Source organism: Phoca vitulina, unplaced genomic scaffold (assembly GCF_004348235.1).
Source record: "Phoca vitulina isolate PV1807 unplaced genomic scaffold, GSC_HSeal_1.0 scaffold43, whole genome shotgun sequence".
NCBI classification, from domain to species: domain Eukaryota; kingdom Metazoa; phylum Chordata; class Mammalia; order Carnivora; family Phocidae; genus Phoca; species Phoca vitulina.
The window spans coordinates 9985094-10002149 of NW_022589746.1; the positions used below are offsets into that span (position 1 = coordinate 9985094).

Consider the following 17056-nt stretch of genomic DNA (forward strand, 5'->3'; position numbering starts at 1 on the left):
CTCTACAGGGAAGAAGGGCACTAACAGGAGTGCCTGTCGATTTCAATTTGGGTTGACTCCAGAGCCTGTTTTTGGAGAAGGCCCTATACAAGTTGAGTCAATTTGAAAGTAACAGCATTAGTAAAATTAAATAAACTTTGTAAGTGGGGAATGTGTTGCTTGCAGAACCCAAAAAGGACTAAAAGATGTTGTATTTGTATTAACATTCTGTGTGCTAAGAACACACAAAACAAATAACAGTCAATATCTGTTTCTCAACAGTGCCAGAGATGGAGCAGCCCTTGGTTTACCAATACTGAGGCAGATCTTTGCAATATGTATGGGGAAATGAATTACCCACTTTTGTGATTCTTTTGTATGTGTAGATCACTACTGAATGTGTGAAATTGCTCCTCAGAAGAGGATGGCATCAATATAATGTCTTACCTGTGCTCCTGAAGAAATGTGGATGCAATCAAGATATTGCCCACAAAGACTATGTGCAGAGGCAGAGGCGCTGAGATATCCCACTGGTACCCTGGGAAAGGTGCCCCTTAGGAGGTGAAGGTGAATTGTGGCTGAGGCTTTATATATATATATAAAGTAAATACTTTATTTACAGGTGGGATATGCCAGAGAACCCAGGTTTGGCTCCATCTTGTAGCAAGGAAGCCTCTGTAGCCATGCGTGTGAGGTACTGTTTCCATGATTCAAGCTATAATAGGCAGTTGTGTATGGAGGGTCCCAGGCTCAGTCTGTGAGAGCCTCTACTGGAGCACCCAGTATATAACCAACAGCAGGGTACAGCAGATCGATTGATCTATCCATCCATCCATCCATCCATCCATCCATCTCAGATTGTTCAGGTTGTTAAAACAAAATACCATAGACCAGGTGGCTTATAAACAACAGAAATTTATTTATTTCTCACAGTTAAGCAAGCTGGGAAGTGCAAGATCAGGGCGCCAGTGGTATTGGGGTCTGGTGAGGGCCTGCTTCCTGGTTCACAGATGGCTGTCCCTTTGCTCTGTCCTCACGTGGGCAGAAAGCCAAGGGAGTTCCTGGAGTCTTATAAGGGCATTGCTCCCATTCATGAGGACTCCATCCTCATAACCTAACCTTATCCCAAAGGCCCCACCTCCAAATACCATCACACTGGGGTTTAGATTTCAACATACGAATTTTGAGGAAACACAAATATTTAGTCGATAGCACTTCTCTTTTATATTCAAAAACTCCTCCAAGGAAGTAACATGATTAAATTTAGTGGAATGCCCAGATATAGCTGTAATTTGAGCCCTGTTTTAAGGCCATGAAACTTTGTCAATGGTGCATTTCAGCAGATATTTAAGTCAATTCAGAAACTAAATAGTAGAGGTACAAAAGCCAAACAGTGCCCTTTTGTCTTTTGCGGTATAAATTTTTTTAAGTCCATACCCCCAATTGGGTCAATCTGTGGACCTTCGTTTCTGTCATTTTGTAGTCTCCTCTTCCCGTATCTAAGTCCCTCCCTCTCCCTCATTCTTTCTTGCCCCTTCTTTCCTTTCTGTTGTCACTAGATATACCTCAGGGGGCTTCTCTTTACTCCGATCAAATTTACTAACTTCATTCCCCAGAGGAGTCTCCAGTCAGGATCTTCAGGGCCATGGGCGCACTCCATGGCAGTATTTGCTTCTTACAGATTAAAGATCCTGGGATGAAGTCACCTTTGGACTATCCCCTTGGCTGGGGCACAGAGTGCGCATTTTCCCCTCCACACACAAGGATGAGAGTTTCCTTCCAACACAGACACAGGCAGCGGAGCACGCCTGGCCAATAGCCCAGCAGTTGACTGATTATCTTCTGTATGGCTGCCTTTTTTTTCTGCCATGCACATCTTCTTCTCTCCTTCATTCCTCTCTGTACAAATTCCCTCTGAATGTTTTGGGTTTCTCGCCATGTCAAGTAGCAGCTTTCAGTTTTTGTCTCTACTCAGTCACCCGTGGCATGGACCTGTGTGATTAGAAGGGAAAGTACCAGAGCCCAGCAGGTGGCTTCATCGGCAGCTGTCGCTTCATCCAGGGAATGCCAGCCAATCTCCCTGTGGTCAGGGTTCACAAACAGTAGGGTCATTTGTCTATAGCCCGGGTCAGAGCCATTAAGCTCCATGATTCCAAGGTTAGACCCTTGGAAAACAGCGGTGCTAAGCAAATCCCAGGTTCACTGGCTAAAGGTTTTGCATTAGAAGAGCATTTGAGGTGCTTCCTCTGGTAATTTGGAAGGGGTCCCTTTTCTTTTCTCATCAGCATCTGGGCCACAGGACACCACAAATGTGCACCTCCACACTGCTGGGCATCAGGTGTGTGTGCAATGGCAGCAAGGGAAGAAGCAGCAGAGGAGGGGGGAAGGCTGCTACCCTGACCTGAGCAACAGCTCATTAGACAACTGGAGTGCCATGCTTAATTCTCCTGGGGCTGACTGTCCTACCTTTCCAAAATTTCACAAAGGGCCAGCTGCATGCCCACCCCAATGGTGCACAATGACAAACCATGGTATGCAGGGGCACCCTGAGCAGCCAGGGATGGTCGCCGGACGCTATGCAGTAACCAGAGAGTTCTAACCAGACCCTTGGTAGGTGGGGCACAAATGCAGTGGGGGTACAGTGCTGTCTCTGCCTTTACAGGCAGAAGCCTCACAGCCAAACTGAACCCAAAGGGAAGTCACCTGGGGTGTAGCCAAATAACAGTTCTCTCATAGGGAGCTTTTTAGGGTGGGAAGACACAGTGACACCCCAAAAAGAAGGCAGTACTGTGCAGGTCAAAAGGCAGGCCTGCCGGCGATTGGCAGCTCTGTCCCAAAGGGCCTTTGTCATATCACAGAACTAGTTAGTCAGTCAAGAACAATTAGTTAATGATAACTAGATGAACCACATCTTAGATGGTGACCTTGTTCTTGGATGGGCCATCCTGTTCATTATGACAACTGTATTAACTGCCTCCTATTCACTCAGTTGGTGGTAGGATTCCATCTTGGTTTCAGAGGTAAAAGAGTCCATTATACTAGGCCTTGATTTCAGGCCACAGTTACTATAATTTAAAATATTTCAAAGACTATAAAAACATCTCAAATGTTCATTAATGTTGATTATATTTTCAGTGCAGAAACGTATGAGAAACAAAAACCTTAATATAGAAACAAGATATTATGAAGAGAGGTAAGAAATTTATGATACTTCCAAAAAAGATAATAAGGCTTACAAGAGCAGAAAAGCTATAACTGAAAATAGGTTTAGTGGTTGTCAATATAAGATTTCTGAGAATGCATTCTGCCTCCCACCATGGGAAAACTGGTACCGAATAATGAGTTTTTAATTTTGTAAGTATAGAAGAAAGCACCTTCACAGATTCACCTACATTGCTATATGCAGGCAGGGTTGTTTATTTAATACACTTTATTTTTTAGAGTAGTTTTAGGGTTACAGAAAAATTGAGCAGAAAGTAGAGTTCCTATATACCCCTTCACTTCTACAGTTCCGTTATTCCTGTCTTGCGTTAGTGTGGTACATTTGTTACAACTGATAAGCCAATACTGATACATTATGACTAACTAAAGTCCACAGTTTACCTTAGGGTTTACCCTTTGTGTTTTACACTTTATGGGCTTTGACAAATGAATGACATGTATCTACCATTATAATATCCTACAGAATCGTTTCACTGTCCTAAAAATCCTCTACAATCCACCTATTCATCCTTCCCTGCCTTGTCCCAAACCCGTGGCAACCACTGATCTTTTTACTGTCTCCATATACTTGTGCTGTTATCAGAATGCATTATAGATGGAAACCAAAATGTAAAGCCTTTTCAGATTGGCTTTTTTCATTCAGCAATATGCAAGTAAGGTTCCTCCATGTCTTCTGTTACTTGAGAGCTCACTTGTTTTTACCACCCAATCATTGTACCTTGTAACCTTGTTATAATTGCTTACCAGTGTCAAGGTATTCTATTGTTGACTCCTCCAATTTTTCTACCTAGAGAATCATGTTATGTGTGAATATAGACAGTTTTATCTCTTCCTTCTAAATCCAAGGTTATTTCCTTCACTTGTCATACTGTGTTACCGATGACTTCCAGAAGGAGGCTGAAAAAGAGTGGTCAAAGGGGCCTCCTTCCTCCTTATCTTAACTGGGAAAGCATCTAGTTTCTCACCATTAAGTACGATGTTAGTGATAGGGCTGTTGTAGATGTGCTTTAACAAGTTGAAGAAGTTCCCTGTATTCCTAGTATGCTGAGATTTCTTACTGTGAATGTGGGTTAAGATTTTGTGAAATGCTTTTCTGCACCTATTGGTCTGATCATATGACTATTTTCCTTTTGCCTGTTGATGTGATGGGTTATGTGAACTGATTATCAAATGTTGAACCAGGACTGCATACCTGGAATAAACCCCACTTGGTCATGGTGTGAAGTTATATACTGTTGGATTCAGTTTGCTTATGATTGTTGAGGATTTCTGCATCTATGTTCCAAGACATAGAGTTCTGTCTGCAGTTTCCCTTTCTTGTAATGTCTGCCTGGTTTTGCTACTACAGCAATGCTGGCCTCACAGAATGAGTTAGGAAGTATTTCTTCTGCTCTTACTTTTTGGAAAAGATTGTAGAGAACTGGTATTTCTTCCTGAAGTGTTTGGTAGAATTCACCAGTGAACACATTTGGGCCTGACACTCTCTGATTTGGAAGATTAACTCAATTTCTTTAACAGCTATATGCCTAGTCAGATAGATCTGTGAGTTTTGGCAGATTGTGTCTTTCAAGGAATTGGTCCATTTCATCTAGGTTATGAAATTTGTGGACACAGAGTCATGCACAGTATTATTATCCTTTTAATGTCCATGAAATCAGTTATGACTTTCTTTCATTTCTGGTATTAGCACCTTGTATCTTCTCTTTTTCTTAGTTAATTTAGCTAAAGGTTTATCAGTTTGACCTTTCCAAATAACTAACTTTTTGGTTTTACTGATTTCCTCTATTTTGTTTTTGATTTCACTGATTTCTGCTCTAATTATTATTTCTTTTGTTTCACTTACTCCAGATTTAATCAGCTCCTTATCCTAGTTTCCTAAGATGGAAGCTTAGACCCTTTGTGCAAGTTAAGATCATTCGTTTGTGTAACCTGGTTTATGTAATCTGACTGATGGTGTAATCTAGTATACCACCATTTTATACCCTGTCTCTCAATAAAAGCCCCACTCTAGCTTCACTCTGGCTCTGCTCCAGTCTCAACCCACCTTCTCCTCACAGAGTCAAAAATCTCCAAGGGCACAGATCTGTCTCTGGGTACACTGGCCTCTGCCTTAGAGGGCAGTTACTTACAGAGGGTTTGTACAAAATGTAGGCTGACTAGAGGACTCACACATGTACACTCAAGGCACCTCCTGGCTTGACATGAACCATGGGTGAATGGGGAAAATGAGACTAGGGACTAGATATCCCTCTGTACTGAACACATTCTATTTGCCACTTTGTTATTTTGATTTATACATTCTAAATGGTTATGTATTACCTCTCTGGGCCTCCTTTTACAAGGCTGCTCAGCCCTTACACACATGGGGAGATGTGCCTGATATGGTAACAACTGCTAAATTAGGAGTGTCTGTTCTCTGTTCACAACTATATTAAGTTGCATTATGCCCATGAAGCACATATGGTTTATATAAGGAATGATACGTGGATACATAAGTCCTGTAAACTTAAGGGACACCTCACATAAGCATTTAAGGCTGTGACCCTAATTATTCAATTTATCTCTGCTTTTAAAAAGCTTCATATTCACGATTGCCAGGATGAGGGCTGCAGAAACGGTATGATTAACACAAGGGAACTTCTCGTGATGAAATCCTGATTCGTTTGTAATCCTAATGCAACAGAGACTCCAGATACCTTTATGATTTTGTAACCTGTGTTGATGGTTACTCAAACTATTAAGTGATAAAATTTCACAGAACTACACTGTACACAAAGTGCTTGTAAAAACTGTTGAAGTAGAAGTAGAAATAAGGACTGTATGTGACTTAGTACTGTAGTACCATCAACTTCCTGTGCTTGACAATATACCGTGGTTGTGGAAGATAGCATTAAAGGAGGGTTGGTGGAGGGCAAGTGAGAATTCTATGTATGACTGCAACCTATTATAAGTCTATTTTTTCATTTTACTACTTTCTTTTTTTTTTTTGGTTTTTAAAGCTTCACATGGCACAATATACATTTATAAACTATAATTTTTTATGTTTCCTAAAGATAAATATGGCATCAAAACCCAAAACACGACTTCTAATGTTGTATTACTTCTAAAAATAATCTTCAAGTTATATACCTCAAATTGAAAGGTTTCTCTTTAATATAAATTCTGACATAACCTAGTTTGTATTTTTGCTAAAAAAAAAAAAAAAATTGTTTTTACAAAATAAAAAAATCTGCAATATTTTATACCAGTATTTGCTTGGTGACATTCAATGGAATGTTACTTAACAAGACTGTCCTGCATTTGTTGCAGTCTACTCTGGAGTAAAATAAGGCCAGTTTGTGTGCAGGAAGGTTCCCGAACATTCAGGATATCCTGTCAACAGAGCTTCCGCCAGTGTGAATTCTTGTGTAATGGGTGCTGAACTGCAGCTCGACATTCCTAACATCCACTTCAATCGTAACGTTTTTCTCCTGCGTGTGTTCTCTGATGTACAATGAGGTTTGACTTCTGAGAGAAGGTTTTTCCACATGTGTTACATTCATAGGGCTTCTCCCCTGTGTGTGATCTCTGATGTTTAGCAAGGTCTGATTTACGGTAAAAAATTTTCCCACATTCATTACATTGACAAGATTTCTCTCCTGTGTGAGCCCTGTGATGCACTGTGAGGGATGATTTGTGACTGAAGGATTTTCCACATTCATTACATTCATAGGGTTTCTCCCCTGTGTGTTTTCTCTGATGTAAAATAAGTCCTGACTTCACACAGAAAGATTTTCCACATTCATTACATTTATAGGGCTTTTCTTCTGTATGAGTTCTCTGGTGGACAATTAAGGCTGACTTATGACAGAAAGCCTTTCCACATTCATTACACTCATAGGGTTTCTCACCTATGTGAATTCTCTGGTGCTGAGTGAGCTGAGACTTCTGGCAGAAGGTTTTCCCACATTCGTTACATTCATAGGGTTTCTCCCCTGTGTGTGTTCTATTATGTTTAGTTAGGTATGATTTATTATAGAAGATTTTCCCACATTCATGACATTCAAAGGGCTTCTCCCCTGTATGTGTCCTATAATGTTGAGAGAGGGTAGACTTATGGCTGAAGAATTTCCCACATTCAGGACATGCAAAGGGCTTCTCCCCTGTGTGAGTTCTCTGATGTACTGTGAGGTCAGACTTCAAGCAAAAGGTTTTCCCACATTCATAGCATTCATAAGGTTTCAACCCTGTATGAATGATCTGATGCCTGGTGAGTACTGACTTGTGGTAGAAAGTTTTCCCACAGGCATTACATTCGTAGGGTTTATCCCCTATGTGAGTTCTCTGATGTTGTGTAAGATGTGACTTCTGACAGAAAGATTTCCCACAGTCAGGACATTCAAAGGGTTTCTCACCTGTATGAGTTCTCTGATGCACTGTAAGGTGTGAATTCATACAGAAGGATTTCCCACATTCATAGCATTCATAGGGTTTCAGCCCTGTGTGTGTTCTCTGGTGTTTAGTGAGGTCTGACTTCTGGTAAAAAGTTTTCCCACATGCATTACACTGATAAGGTTTCTCCCCCGTATGTGTTCTCTGGTGTAACGTGAGGGCTGACTTGTGGCTGAAGGCTTTCCCACATTCACTGCACACATAGGGTTTCTCCCCTGTGTGTGACCTCTGATGTTTAGTGAGGTTTGACTTCTCCCAGAAAGTTTTTCCACATTCATTACACTGAAAGCGTTTCTCTCCTGTGTGTATCCTCTGATGTCGAGTGAGGTGGGACTTCTCCCAAAACGCTCTCCCACATTCATTACATTCAAAGTGTTTTTCTCCTTTATGAGTTTTCTGAAGTTGTGAAAGGCATAAATTCCTCCTGAAATTATTCCCACTTTCATTACAGTCATAGTGTTTCATATGTGCCCCATGATGTTTCAAAAGGGTAGACTTCACACATAAGGATTTTCCACAACCACTAAATCCATAGTGATTTTCCTTTGAGGAATTTATCTGGTGGAATAAGAAGGAGGAGTTATCAAAGAAGGTTCTCCCATATTCATTACATTCACAGTCATTCCCTTCTGCAATCTCTTTCCTGTATGTACTGAATATTGCCTTTCCAAGGAAGGTTTCTTGATAAATGTTATGATCAAAATTCTGCTCTAAAGTTTGAATCTTCTCATGATGAATAGGGTCCTCATCATGACTGAAAGTTTTCCCATTTTTAAAAAATTCACTTTTCTCTCTAGTATGAGTTTTCTCATGTTTAATACTGAGTAGCAATTTTCCACAGGCATTAAATTCATCAGTCTTTTTTCCTAAATAGTTTTTCTTATTGATAAACAATTCTGAAATACAGTTGAAACTCACTCCACATGAGTCACACTGACAGAGGGTTTTTCTGGAAGGAAAAGAATTTGTGTCCAAGTTATGTGGTTTTCCTACTACGTTGCCTCGTTCTTTAGTTAGCATTTTATTATTGATGAATGCAACTTCCCACACATGTTTAGGCTGGTTTTCGTGGCTCCTTTCTTTCTTGTGATCAGTTTTCCAGATTTCTAAAAATAAGAAAAATTAACCTTACATATGAATAGTAACACATTTTTTATGGAATGCAATGTATATACAAATGCCCTATGTTAGAGCTGATTTGGATTTCTTGTCTAGTCTCCAGAGAAGAAAATAACTAGGTACATATTCTTTCTATTCTTGAGTTTGAGATGAAAAAAGAAAAATGAAAACAAGAAACAAAAAGCCTGGCATAATGGAAAAAGGGAGCAGAAACTGGCTATTACAACACATACATCTGCATTCTGGTGTCAGAAGAATAACAGCACCCATTAAAAGCTGAATGTGTCCATCTATCCTCCAAAAAACTGTATGGATCAATATAAGGAGAGCAAATAAAATTACCTACAACAACCCATGACTTCAGCATAACCAGGACATACAAAATACTACTAACTTCAAATCGCCACTAAGGAAAGAAACTTTTAAATACAGAGAAAACTGATAATGAGCCCACATCCGTTGAGAGTCAGCTAGAGACTGTGGCAACCACACATAAAGAAGAGACAGGGAACTCAGAGATGATTAAATACAAATAAAATCATTCCCAGAAAGGGGAAGTCCCACTATGAGTGGGAAAACACTGAGATGACATTTCAGTTCTGATACATGACAGCTCAGACCACTGGGAACTCCAACAGAAGGGACTTGTAGTAAATGGGAACTGAGGACGCAAGCGCTGATCCAGGTCAGAAATAAAACTGTAAGAAGGACAAAGTGATCTTAGAATAGACTTAAATTACAAGGAGCCAGTTATGAACTGAATTATCCCTCTCCCAAATGCATATGGTGAAGCCCTAATCCCCAATGTGACTATAGCTGGAGACAGAGCCTTTAAGGAGGCAATTAAGGTTGAATCAGGTCATCAGGGTGTAGCGCTAATTTGACAGGAACAGCATCCCTATTAGAAGCAGAAGAGACACCAACTTGCTTGCTCCCACTGTGTGCACAGAAAAAAAGCCATGTGAGGCTACAGCAAGAAGGTGCCGTCTACAAGCTGAAGAGACAGGGCTCACCAGAAACCAACCCTGCTGGCACCTTCCCCTTGGCCTTACAGACTCCAGAAGGGTGAGAAAACAAATTTCGGTTATTTAGGTCACCCAGTCTGTGGTGTTTTGTTATAGCAGTCCAGGCAGACTAACAGAGAGTCCGAAGAGAAAAGAGATTTCACTGAAATTTTAATAAATAGCCCTGAAAAAAGGCATGACAACAGAGCAGAAAGAATGACAAGAAAACCAAAGAAAGAAGAACTGGTTCACAAAGAAGATCCTAGATAAAGAAGGTAGTCTGGAAAATAAATAAAAGATTTTAAAATAAAATTATATGCATATATGAGGATTATACTCTCTACAGAAAAAAAAAACAATGAATATTAAAAACCGTAATATGGGGAGCCTGGGTGGCTCAGTCGTTAAGCGTCTGCCTTCAGCTCAGGTCATTATCTTAGGGTTCTGGGATCGAGCCCCCCATCAGGCTTCCTGCTCAGCAGGGAGTCTGTTTCTCCCTCTCCCACTCCCCCTGCTTGTGTTCCCTCTCTCGCTGTGTCTCTCTCTGTCAAATAAATAAATAAAATCTTTAAAAACAAAACAAAAAGAAACCATAATCTAAGAAAACTGCCCAAAAGAGGACCTCATCTACACAGGATAAAGAACCACCATGAACCTGGGCAAAGCTGACCTGGAACAGTCTTCTCTAAGGAACACTTTAATAATACTAGACCTTAAAAATGAAGAAACATCCTCTGGGCAAAAAGACTAAATCTCAATAAACAAAAATGTAGATTTGGCAATAGATTCTGTCACCAATAAACAAAGCGAGGCTTAGTGGAGGAACATTTTCAAGTTAAAAAAAAAGTGGGAATAAAGGATTTGATAGGGAACACTGGCAGAAAAACTGAGCAATGGATAATTTAATTGTAGGCCTAAGACCAAAAGAAAGTTGAGAACAAGAATAGAAGAATAATATATAAATGTTAGAGATGCCTGGGTGGCTCAGTTGGTTAAGCGTCTACCTTCGGCTCAGGTCATGATCTCAAGGTCCTAGGATCAAGCCCTGAATCGGGCTCCCTGCTCAGCAGGGAGTCTGCCTCTCCCTCTCCCTCTGCACCACCCCCTACTCATGCTCTCTCTCTTTCCTCTCACATTCTTGCTCTCAAATAAATAAAATCTTTAAATACATACATACATATGTGTGTGTGTGTGTATGTATATATATATATATATATATAAATGTTATATATTCTAGTGAGGTAGAAATGATGCAATTAGAAGACCTATAGGAAACAGGAATGAAAAGAAGAAATAAGAATAAGCTCAGAGATAGCCATATAAATAATAGCCTAAAGAATGCCATTAAAAGCTAAAAAATCAAATAGAGACTTAAATAAGGAAATGGGCAAACTAAGGCCAGTATAAAAGATATTAGTGTAAAAGTAACTATGAGAACAAAAACATGAAAATTTCCTGACTCCCTCCAAAAAGAAAAAAAGATCAAACAGAATAATTCAGTAAATGTGATACACTCATTAAATGTAACAAAATGACAGAAATGAGACCAAACATGAATCATATTAATAAATATGAATGGGTCTACTTCATCAATTAACAAAATGACTTCAAACTGTGTCACAAGCAAAATCCAAATTGATGCTGTAAAGGGGAAATAAAATGATAAAAACGGACTCAAAAAAGCTAAAATCAAAAGGATGGACCATATTATTCCAGACAAAGGGAAACAATAAGGAAGCAGAGATGCAATCTTGTTATCAGTAAGGACAAAAAAAAAAAAAAAAAAAAAAAAAAAAAATAACAAAATTAAAATAATAAAATTAAAAAAAAAAAAAAAAAAAAAAAACAACCCACTTTACAAGGCTAAAATCCTCAACTTTGAATGCGAAAATCACGGTTATGAATATCTAGAGTCCAAAAACCCTTCATGAAGCAGAACTCAGAAAAGCAAGGAAAAAAATAAAATACACTATTCAAAATAGTATTTCAAGAAAGATCAAAAAGCAAAAAGTTGGGGGTGTAGAAGACTTAATGACAACAATCAAGACATATATCTTTATAATGTCAAAACTTGTAATAGAAAATACACTTCCATCTCAAGGGTGCGTGAAACATTAAAAAAAAAAAAAACTGATATAGGTAACATGCTCAGGTAATCCTACAGTAAAACTAGAAATTATTGGGGAAACTAAATTTATTGAGATTTAGTCTTTTTGCCCAGAGGATGTTTCTTCATTCAGCTTCCACTGGGACTTCAAAAACAAACAACTCTCTAGTAAAAACTGCTCTTTGGTGAAAAAGGAAACAAACCAAAGCTGAAGTTCTAAAGCAAAATAACTAGTCAAAATATTACTTAGGAGTACATATGGGATACACATACTGATCAGAGATTTCATAGCATTAAATGTTTTGTATCAGTGAAAAAGAATGAAAAATAAGTAAACCCTTGACTCAAAAAATAAAAAAAAACTAGAAGAAAACAATAGTAATGTAAAAGAATGAAGTAGAAAGCACAAAGAGGGGGCGCCTGGGTGGCTCAGTTAGTTAAGCGACTGCCTTCGGCTCAGGTCATGATCCTGGAGTCCCGGGATCGAGTCCCGCATTGGGCTCCCCGCTCAGCGGGGAGTCTGCTTCTCCCTCTGACCCTCATGATCTCTCTATCTCATTCTCTCTCTCAAATAAATAAATAAAATCTTTAAAAAAAAAAAAAAAAGCACAAAGAGGGAAATAATAAAGATAAAAACAGATAAACACAAAAATAAATTTAAAATAATACAGATAAAAACTTTCTCTTCAGGGCGCCTGGGTGGCTCAGTCATTAAGCGTCTGCCTTCGGCTCAGGTCATGACCCTGGGTCCTGGGATCCAGCCCCGCATGGGGCTCCCTGCTCCACGGGAATCCTGCTTCTCCCTCTCCCACTCCCCCTGCTTGTGTTCCCTCTCTCGCTGTGTCTCACACAGCGAAAAAAACCTCTCTCTTCATCTTTAAGGTCTACTAGTTTTATTAAAGGCTGTCTTTAGTGAACCATTCCACATCAGTTTTCCCAGGTTCCTGGTGGTCTCTGAATATGTGGATCAGGTCTTCTTTTATTTTTGGACAGTTTACTTACATTAGAAGTTAATGGAACAGAAACAGAAAAACAGCAGAACAAGAGTTAAGTCAAAAAAGCTGGTTCTTTGCAAATAATCAAGTCAAAAAGTGGGCAGAGGATATGAAAAGACACTTCTCCGAAGAAAACATACAAATGGCTAACAGACACATGAAAAAATGTTCATCATCATTAGCCATCAAGGAAATCCAAATCAAAACCACCTTGAGATACCACCTTACACCAGTTAGAATGGCCAAAATGCATAGGGAAAGAAACAACAAATGTTGGAGAGGTTGTGGAGAAAGGGGAACCCTCTTACACTGTTGGTGGGAATGAAACTTGGTACAGACGCTTTGGAAAACAGTGTGGAGGGTCCTCAAAAATTTAAAAATAGAGCTACCCTATGACCCAGCAATTGCACTACTGGGTATTTACCCCAAAGACACAGATGTAGTGAAAAGAAGGGCCATATGCACCCCAATGTTCATAGCAGCAATGTCCGCAATAGCCAAACTGTGGAAAGAGCCGAGATGCCCTTCAACAGACGAATGGATAAAGAAGATGTGGTCCATATATACAATGGAATATTACTCAGCCATCAGAAAGGATGAATACCCAACTTTTACATCAACATGGATGGGACTGGAGGAGATTATGCTAAGTGAAATAAGTCAAGCAGAGAAAGTCAATTATCATATGGTTTCACTTATTTATGGAACATAAGGAAAAGCATGGAGGACATTAGGAGAAGGAAGGGAAAAATGGGGCGGGGGAATTGGAGGGAGAGATGAACCATGAGAGACTATGGACTCTGAGAAACAAACAGGGTTTTAGAGGGGAGGGGGGAGGGGGGATTGGTTAGCCTGGTGATGGGTATTAAGGAAGGCATGTACTGCATGGAGCACTGGGTGTTATACGAAAACAATGGATCGTGGATCACCACATCAAAAACCAATGATGTATTGTATGGTGACTAACGTAACATAATAAAATTAAAAAAAAAAAAAAAAGCTGGTTCTTTGGAACCCCTGGCTGGCTCAGTCAGTGGAGCATGCAACTCTTGATCTTGGGGTTGTGAGTTCGAGCCCCACGTTTGGTGTAGAGATTACTTAAAAAATACATAAAATCTTTAAGAAACAAGAAAGCTGGTTCTTTGAAAAGATTAACAAAGGAGGCAAATCATTGACTACCCTAATCAACAAAAACAAGGGAAAGAAAGCTCAACTACCCAAACTGAGAAACAATAAGGAGGAAACAATCACTGGAACAAGGTATGAAAAAAATCAAAAAGGCTACTTTTACTCAACATGATACAGATATGTTTGAAAGAAAAGTAGCAAATAATTTCCTAAGAAAATACACTTTATCAAATTAAACTTGGTAGAGACAAAATGTAAATAGAATAATTTCCACATAAGAAACAAAGTATCAAGTTTGCTTGAGCCATAAAATAAAGCATTTCTGTGCTTTTCACAATTGTTAAATTTTTCCCATACTTGCCTTATCTTTCTCTACATAAAGTCTTCTTGACCATTAACTACGTGGGTTAAATGCAAACATCATGACCTGTTATTTCAAATGTAGCAGCATGTATCTCCTATGAGTAAAGGCATGATCACACTAAAGAAAACTGTGCACTGATACTATATTATCCATCATACAGTCCACTCAAGAAGAACAGTATCTTTGAAATATCTATGTGCTTTTCAACTATACAAATCCCCTTCCTTCACTGCAAAATCCTCCACCATTAGGGGGTATAGCTATCATGAAAATGGGTTTAATCAAAATTGTCTTCTTTAAAGATTTTCCACATAGGTTCTGAAATCTGTTAATGTATCTCTGAGGTATGCCTGTAATATCTTTGTCTAGTTCTGGTATTAGCAAAATGCTGGCCTCAGAGACTGAATTAGTTAGTATAACCTTCTCCTGGATTTTCTGGAAGAGTTTGGTAAAACTGGTATTATTCCATGTGTGGTAGAACTCACTAATAAAGTCCTGTACTTGGGTTTTCTTCATGGAGTGGTTATCTATTTCTCCTGAAGTGAGCTTGGATAGCTGTTGAAGGAAATTGTCCATTTTATCTAAATGGCTGAATTTATAAACCAGAGGCAAAACATTTCCTTATTTTCCTTGTAATATCTGTAGAATCTTTGGTGGTATTGCCACTGCTATACTTTTTTTTTTTTGTAAGATTTTATTTATTTTTTGACAGAGAGAGAGACAGCAAGAGAGGGAACACAAGCAGGGGGAGTGGGAAACGGAGAAGCAGGCTTCCCGATGCGGGGCTCAATCCCAGGACCCCGGGATCACGACCTGAGCCGAAGGCAGATGCTTAACTACTGAGCCACACAGGTGCACCACCACTGCTATTCTTTTTTTTTTTTTTTAAGATTTTATTTATTTATTTATTAGCGAGTGAGAGAGAAACAGCATGAGAGGGGAGAGGGCCAGAGGGAGAAGCAGGCTCCCTGCTGAGCCAGGAGCCCGATGTGGGACTCAATCCCAGGACCCTGGGATCATGACCTGAGCTGAAGGCAGTCACTTAACCAACTGAGCCACCCAGGCGCACCCCCACTGCTATTCTTGATATCAGTAATTTGTCTCATCTAGAAGCCTGTCAATTTTACTGATCTTAAAGAACCAGCTTTTGGTTTTACTAATTTTCTCAACTATTTTTCTGTTTTCAATTACATTATTTAAACATTCTGTTATTTACTACTTCCTTTCTTCTGCTTACTATGGATTTAATTTGCTCCTTTCCCCCTAGATTTGTAAGGTGGAAGCAGCCATTAAATTGTGACCTTCCTTCTTACCCAGCATGACTTTCACACACATGTTAGATATACACGTGTGTATACACACACAAAATCCAACATGTATGAAATTTACACATATGATAAATACATATTATTTATAATATATATTCCACATAAAAGGAATTTCATGTATGCATTTGTGCGTTAGATATATTCACACAAAAAAATTTACTTGTGTTGCATAAGAAAGATCTCAATTACCTCAGCTGTTTTCACCTTATAAAACAAGAAAAAAAAAACACTAGAAAAAATTAAACCCAAAAGTAAGAGAAGGAATAAAGATCAAATGGAAAATAATGAAATCAATGAAATATTATACATACTTTGTTTCCTATATAAAAATTTCCTATATGTAAATTTCATGTTTTCATGAACATTCAGTTCAAAATAGTTTCTAATTTCCCCTTTGAATTCTTCTCTGAACCATCAAGTTAGGTAAAAGGATGCTATTAAGTTTCTAACTATTTAGGAATTTTACAGCTCTTTCTGTTATTTTTAATTTAGCTAGATTTAACTCCACTCTGGTAAGAGAAAACATTTTATATGACTTGACTCCTTTTAAATTAACTGAGATTTGTTTTAGGTCTTAGAATATGGATCTACCTTGGTTTACGTTCATGTGCTCCTGAAAAGAATGTGTATTCCACTGGTTTACCTGTGTGTGTATGGGGGAGGGGTAATTTTATAAATGTCAATTAGGTCATCTGGTTATTCAGTTTTCTTCAAGTCTACTACAGCTTTGCTTATTTTCCATCTCCTTCTTCTACTAATTATCGGGAGAGGGATTTTGAAACATCAGACTATAACTGTGCATCTACTTCTTCAAGTTCCATCAGGTTTTCCTTCATATACTTTGAAAAACTTATCTGCACCATAAAAGTAAAGGATTAAGTTTCTTGATAAATATATCTCTATCAATATGAAAAAAAATCCTTCTCTTTCTCTGGCAATATTCTTGGCTTTGAAATCCACTTCATCTAATACTGACACAGGACTATAACCTTTTGAATAATTTTACCATTGTGCATCTTTTTCCATCCTTTTTATGTTCAACCTATTTGAATCTTACCCTTTTAATTTATCTCACTTGGCAATCTCTGCCTTTTAAATGGGGGTAAAGTAGTGAAGAAAACAGGCAAAAATCTCTGCTTTCTCAGGTTTACATCCTAATGGAGAGACAGTAAAGACACATGTAATATGTTACATGAATTAAGTACAACTTAGAAAACTATCTTTTGCCAGTGATTTGCAGTGGTAGATCTAACCAAGATCGAATTCCCACACAGGTAAGTTACCTCTAAGCTCTCACTGGGCAAAACAGACCTAATTACCACGGGCTCATTGTATATCTCAATCATTTTGTGTGTTCTAAATATTAAAGGGGTAACTTG

At 38.7% G+C, this 17056-nt stretch overlaps 1 protein-coding gene across 1 annotated transcript in view; it reads right to left on the reverse strand.

The window, feature by feature from the left end:
* Positions 1 to 874: 874 nt before the first annotated feature.
* The window catches only part of LOC116648357 (zinc finger protein 33B-like), a 53183-nt gene continuing 37001 nt past the window's right edge, over positions 875 to 17056 (reverse strand). The window contains 2 exon segments of the mRNA XM_032430298.1: positions 875 to 6665; positions 6667 to 8738. Coding sequence (XP_032286189.1) covers positions 6564 to 6665; positions 6667 to 8738 — 2174 coding nt within the window. The 3' untranslated portion in view covers positions 875 to 6563.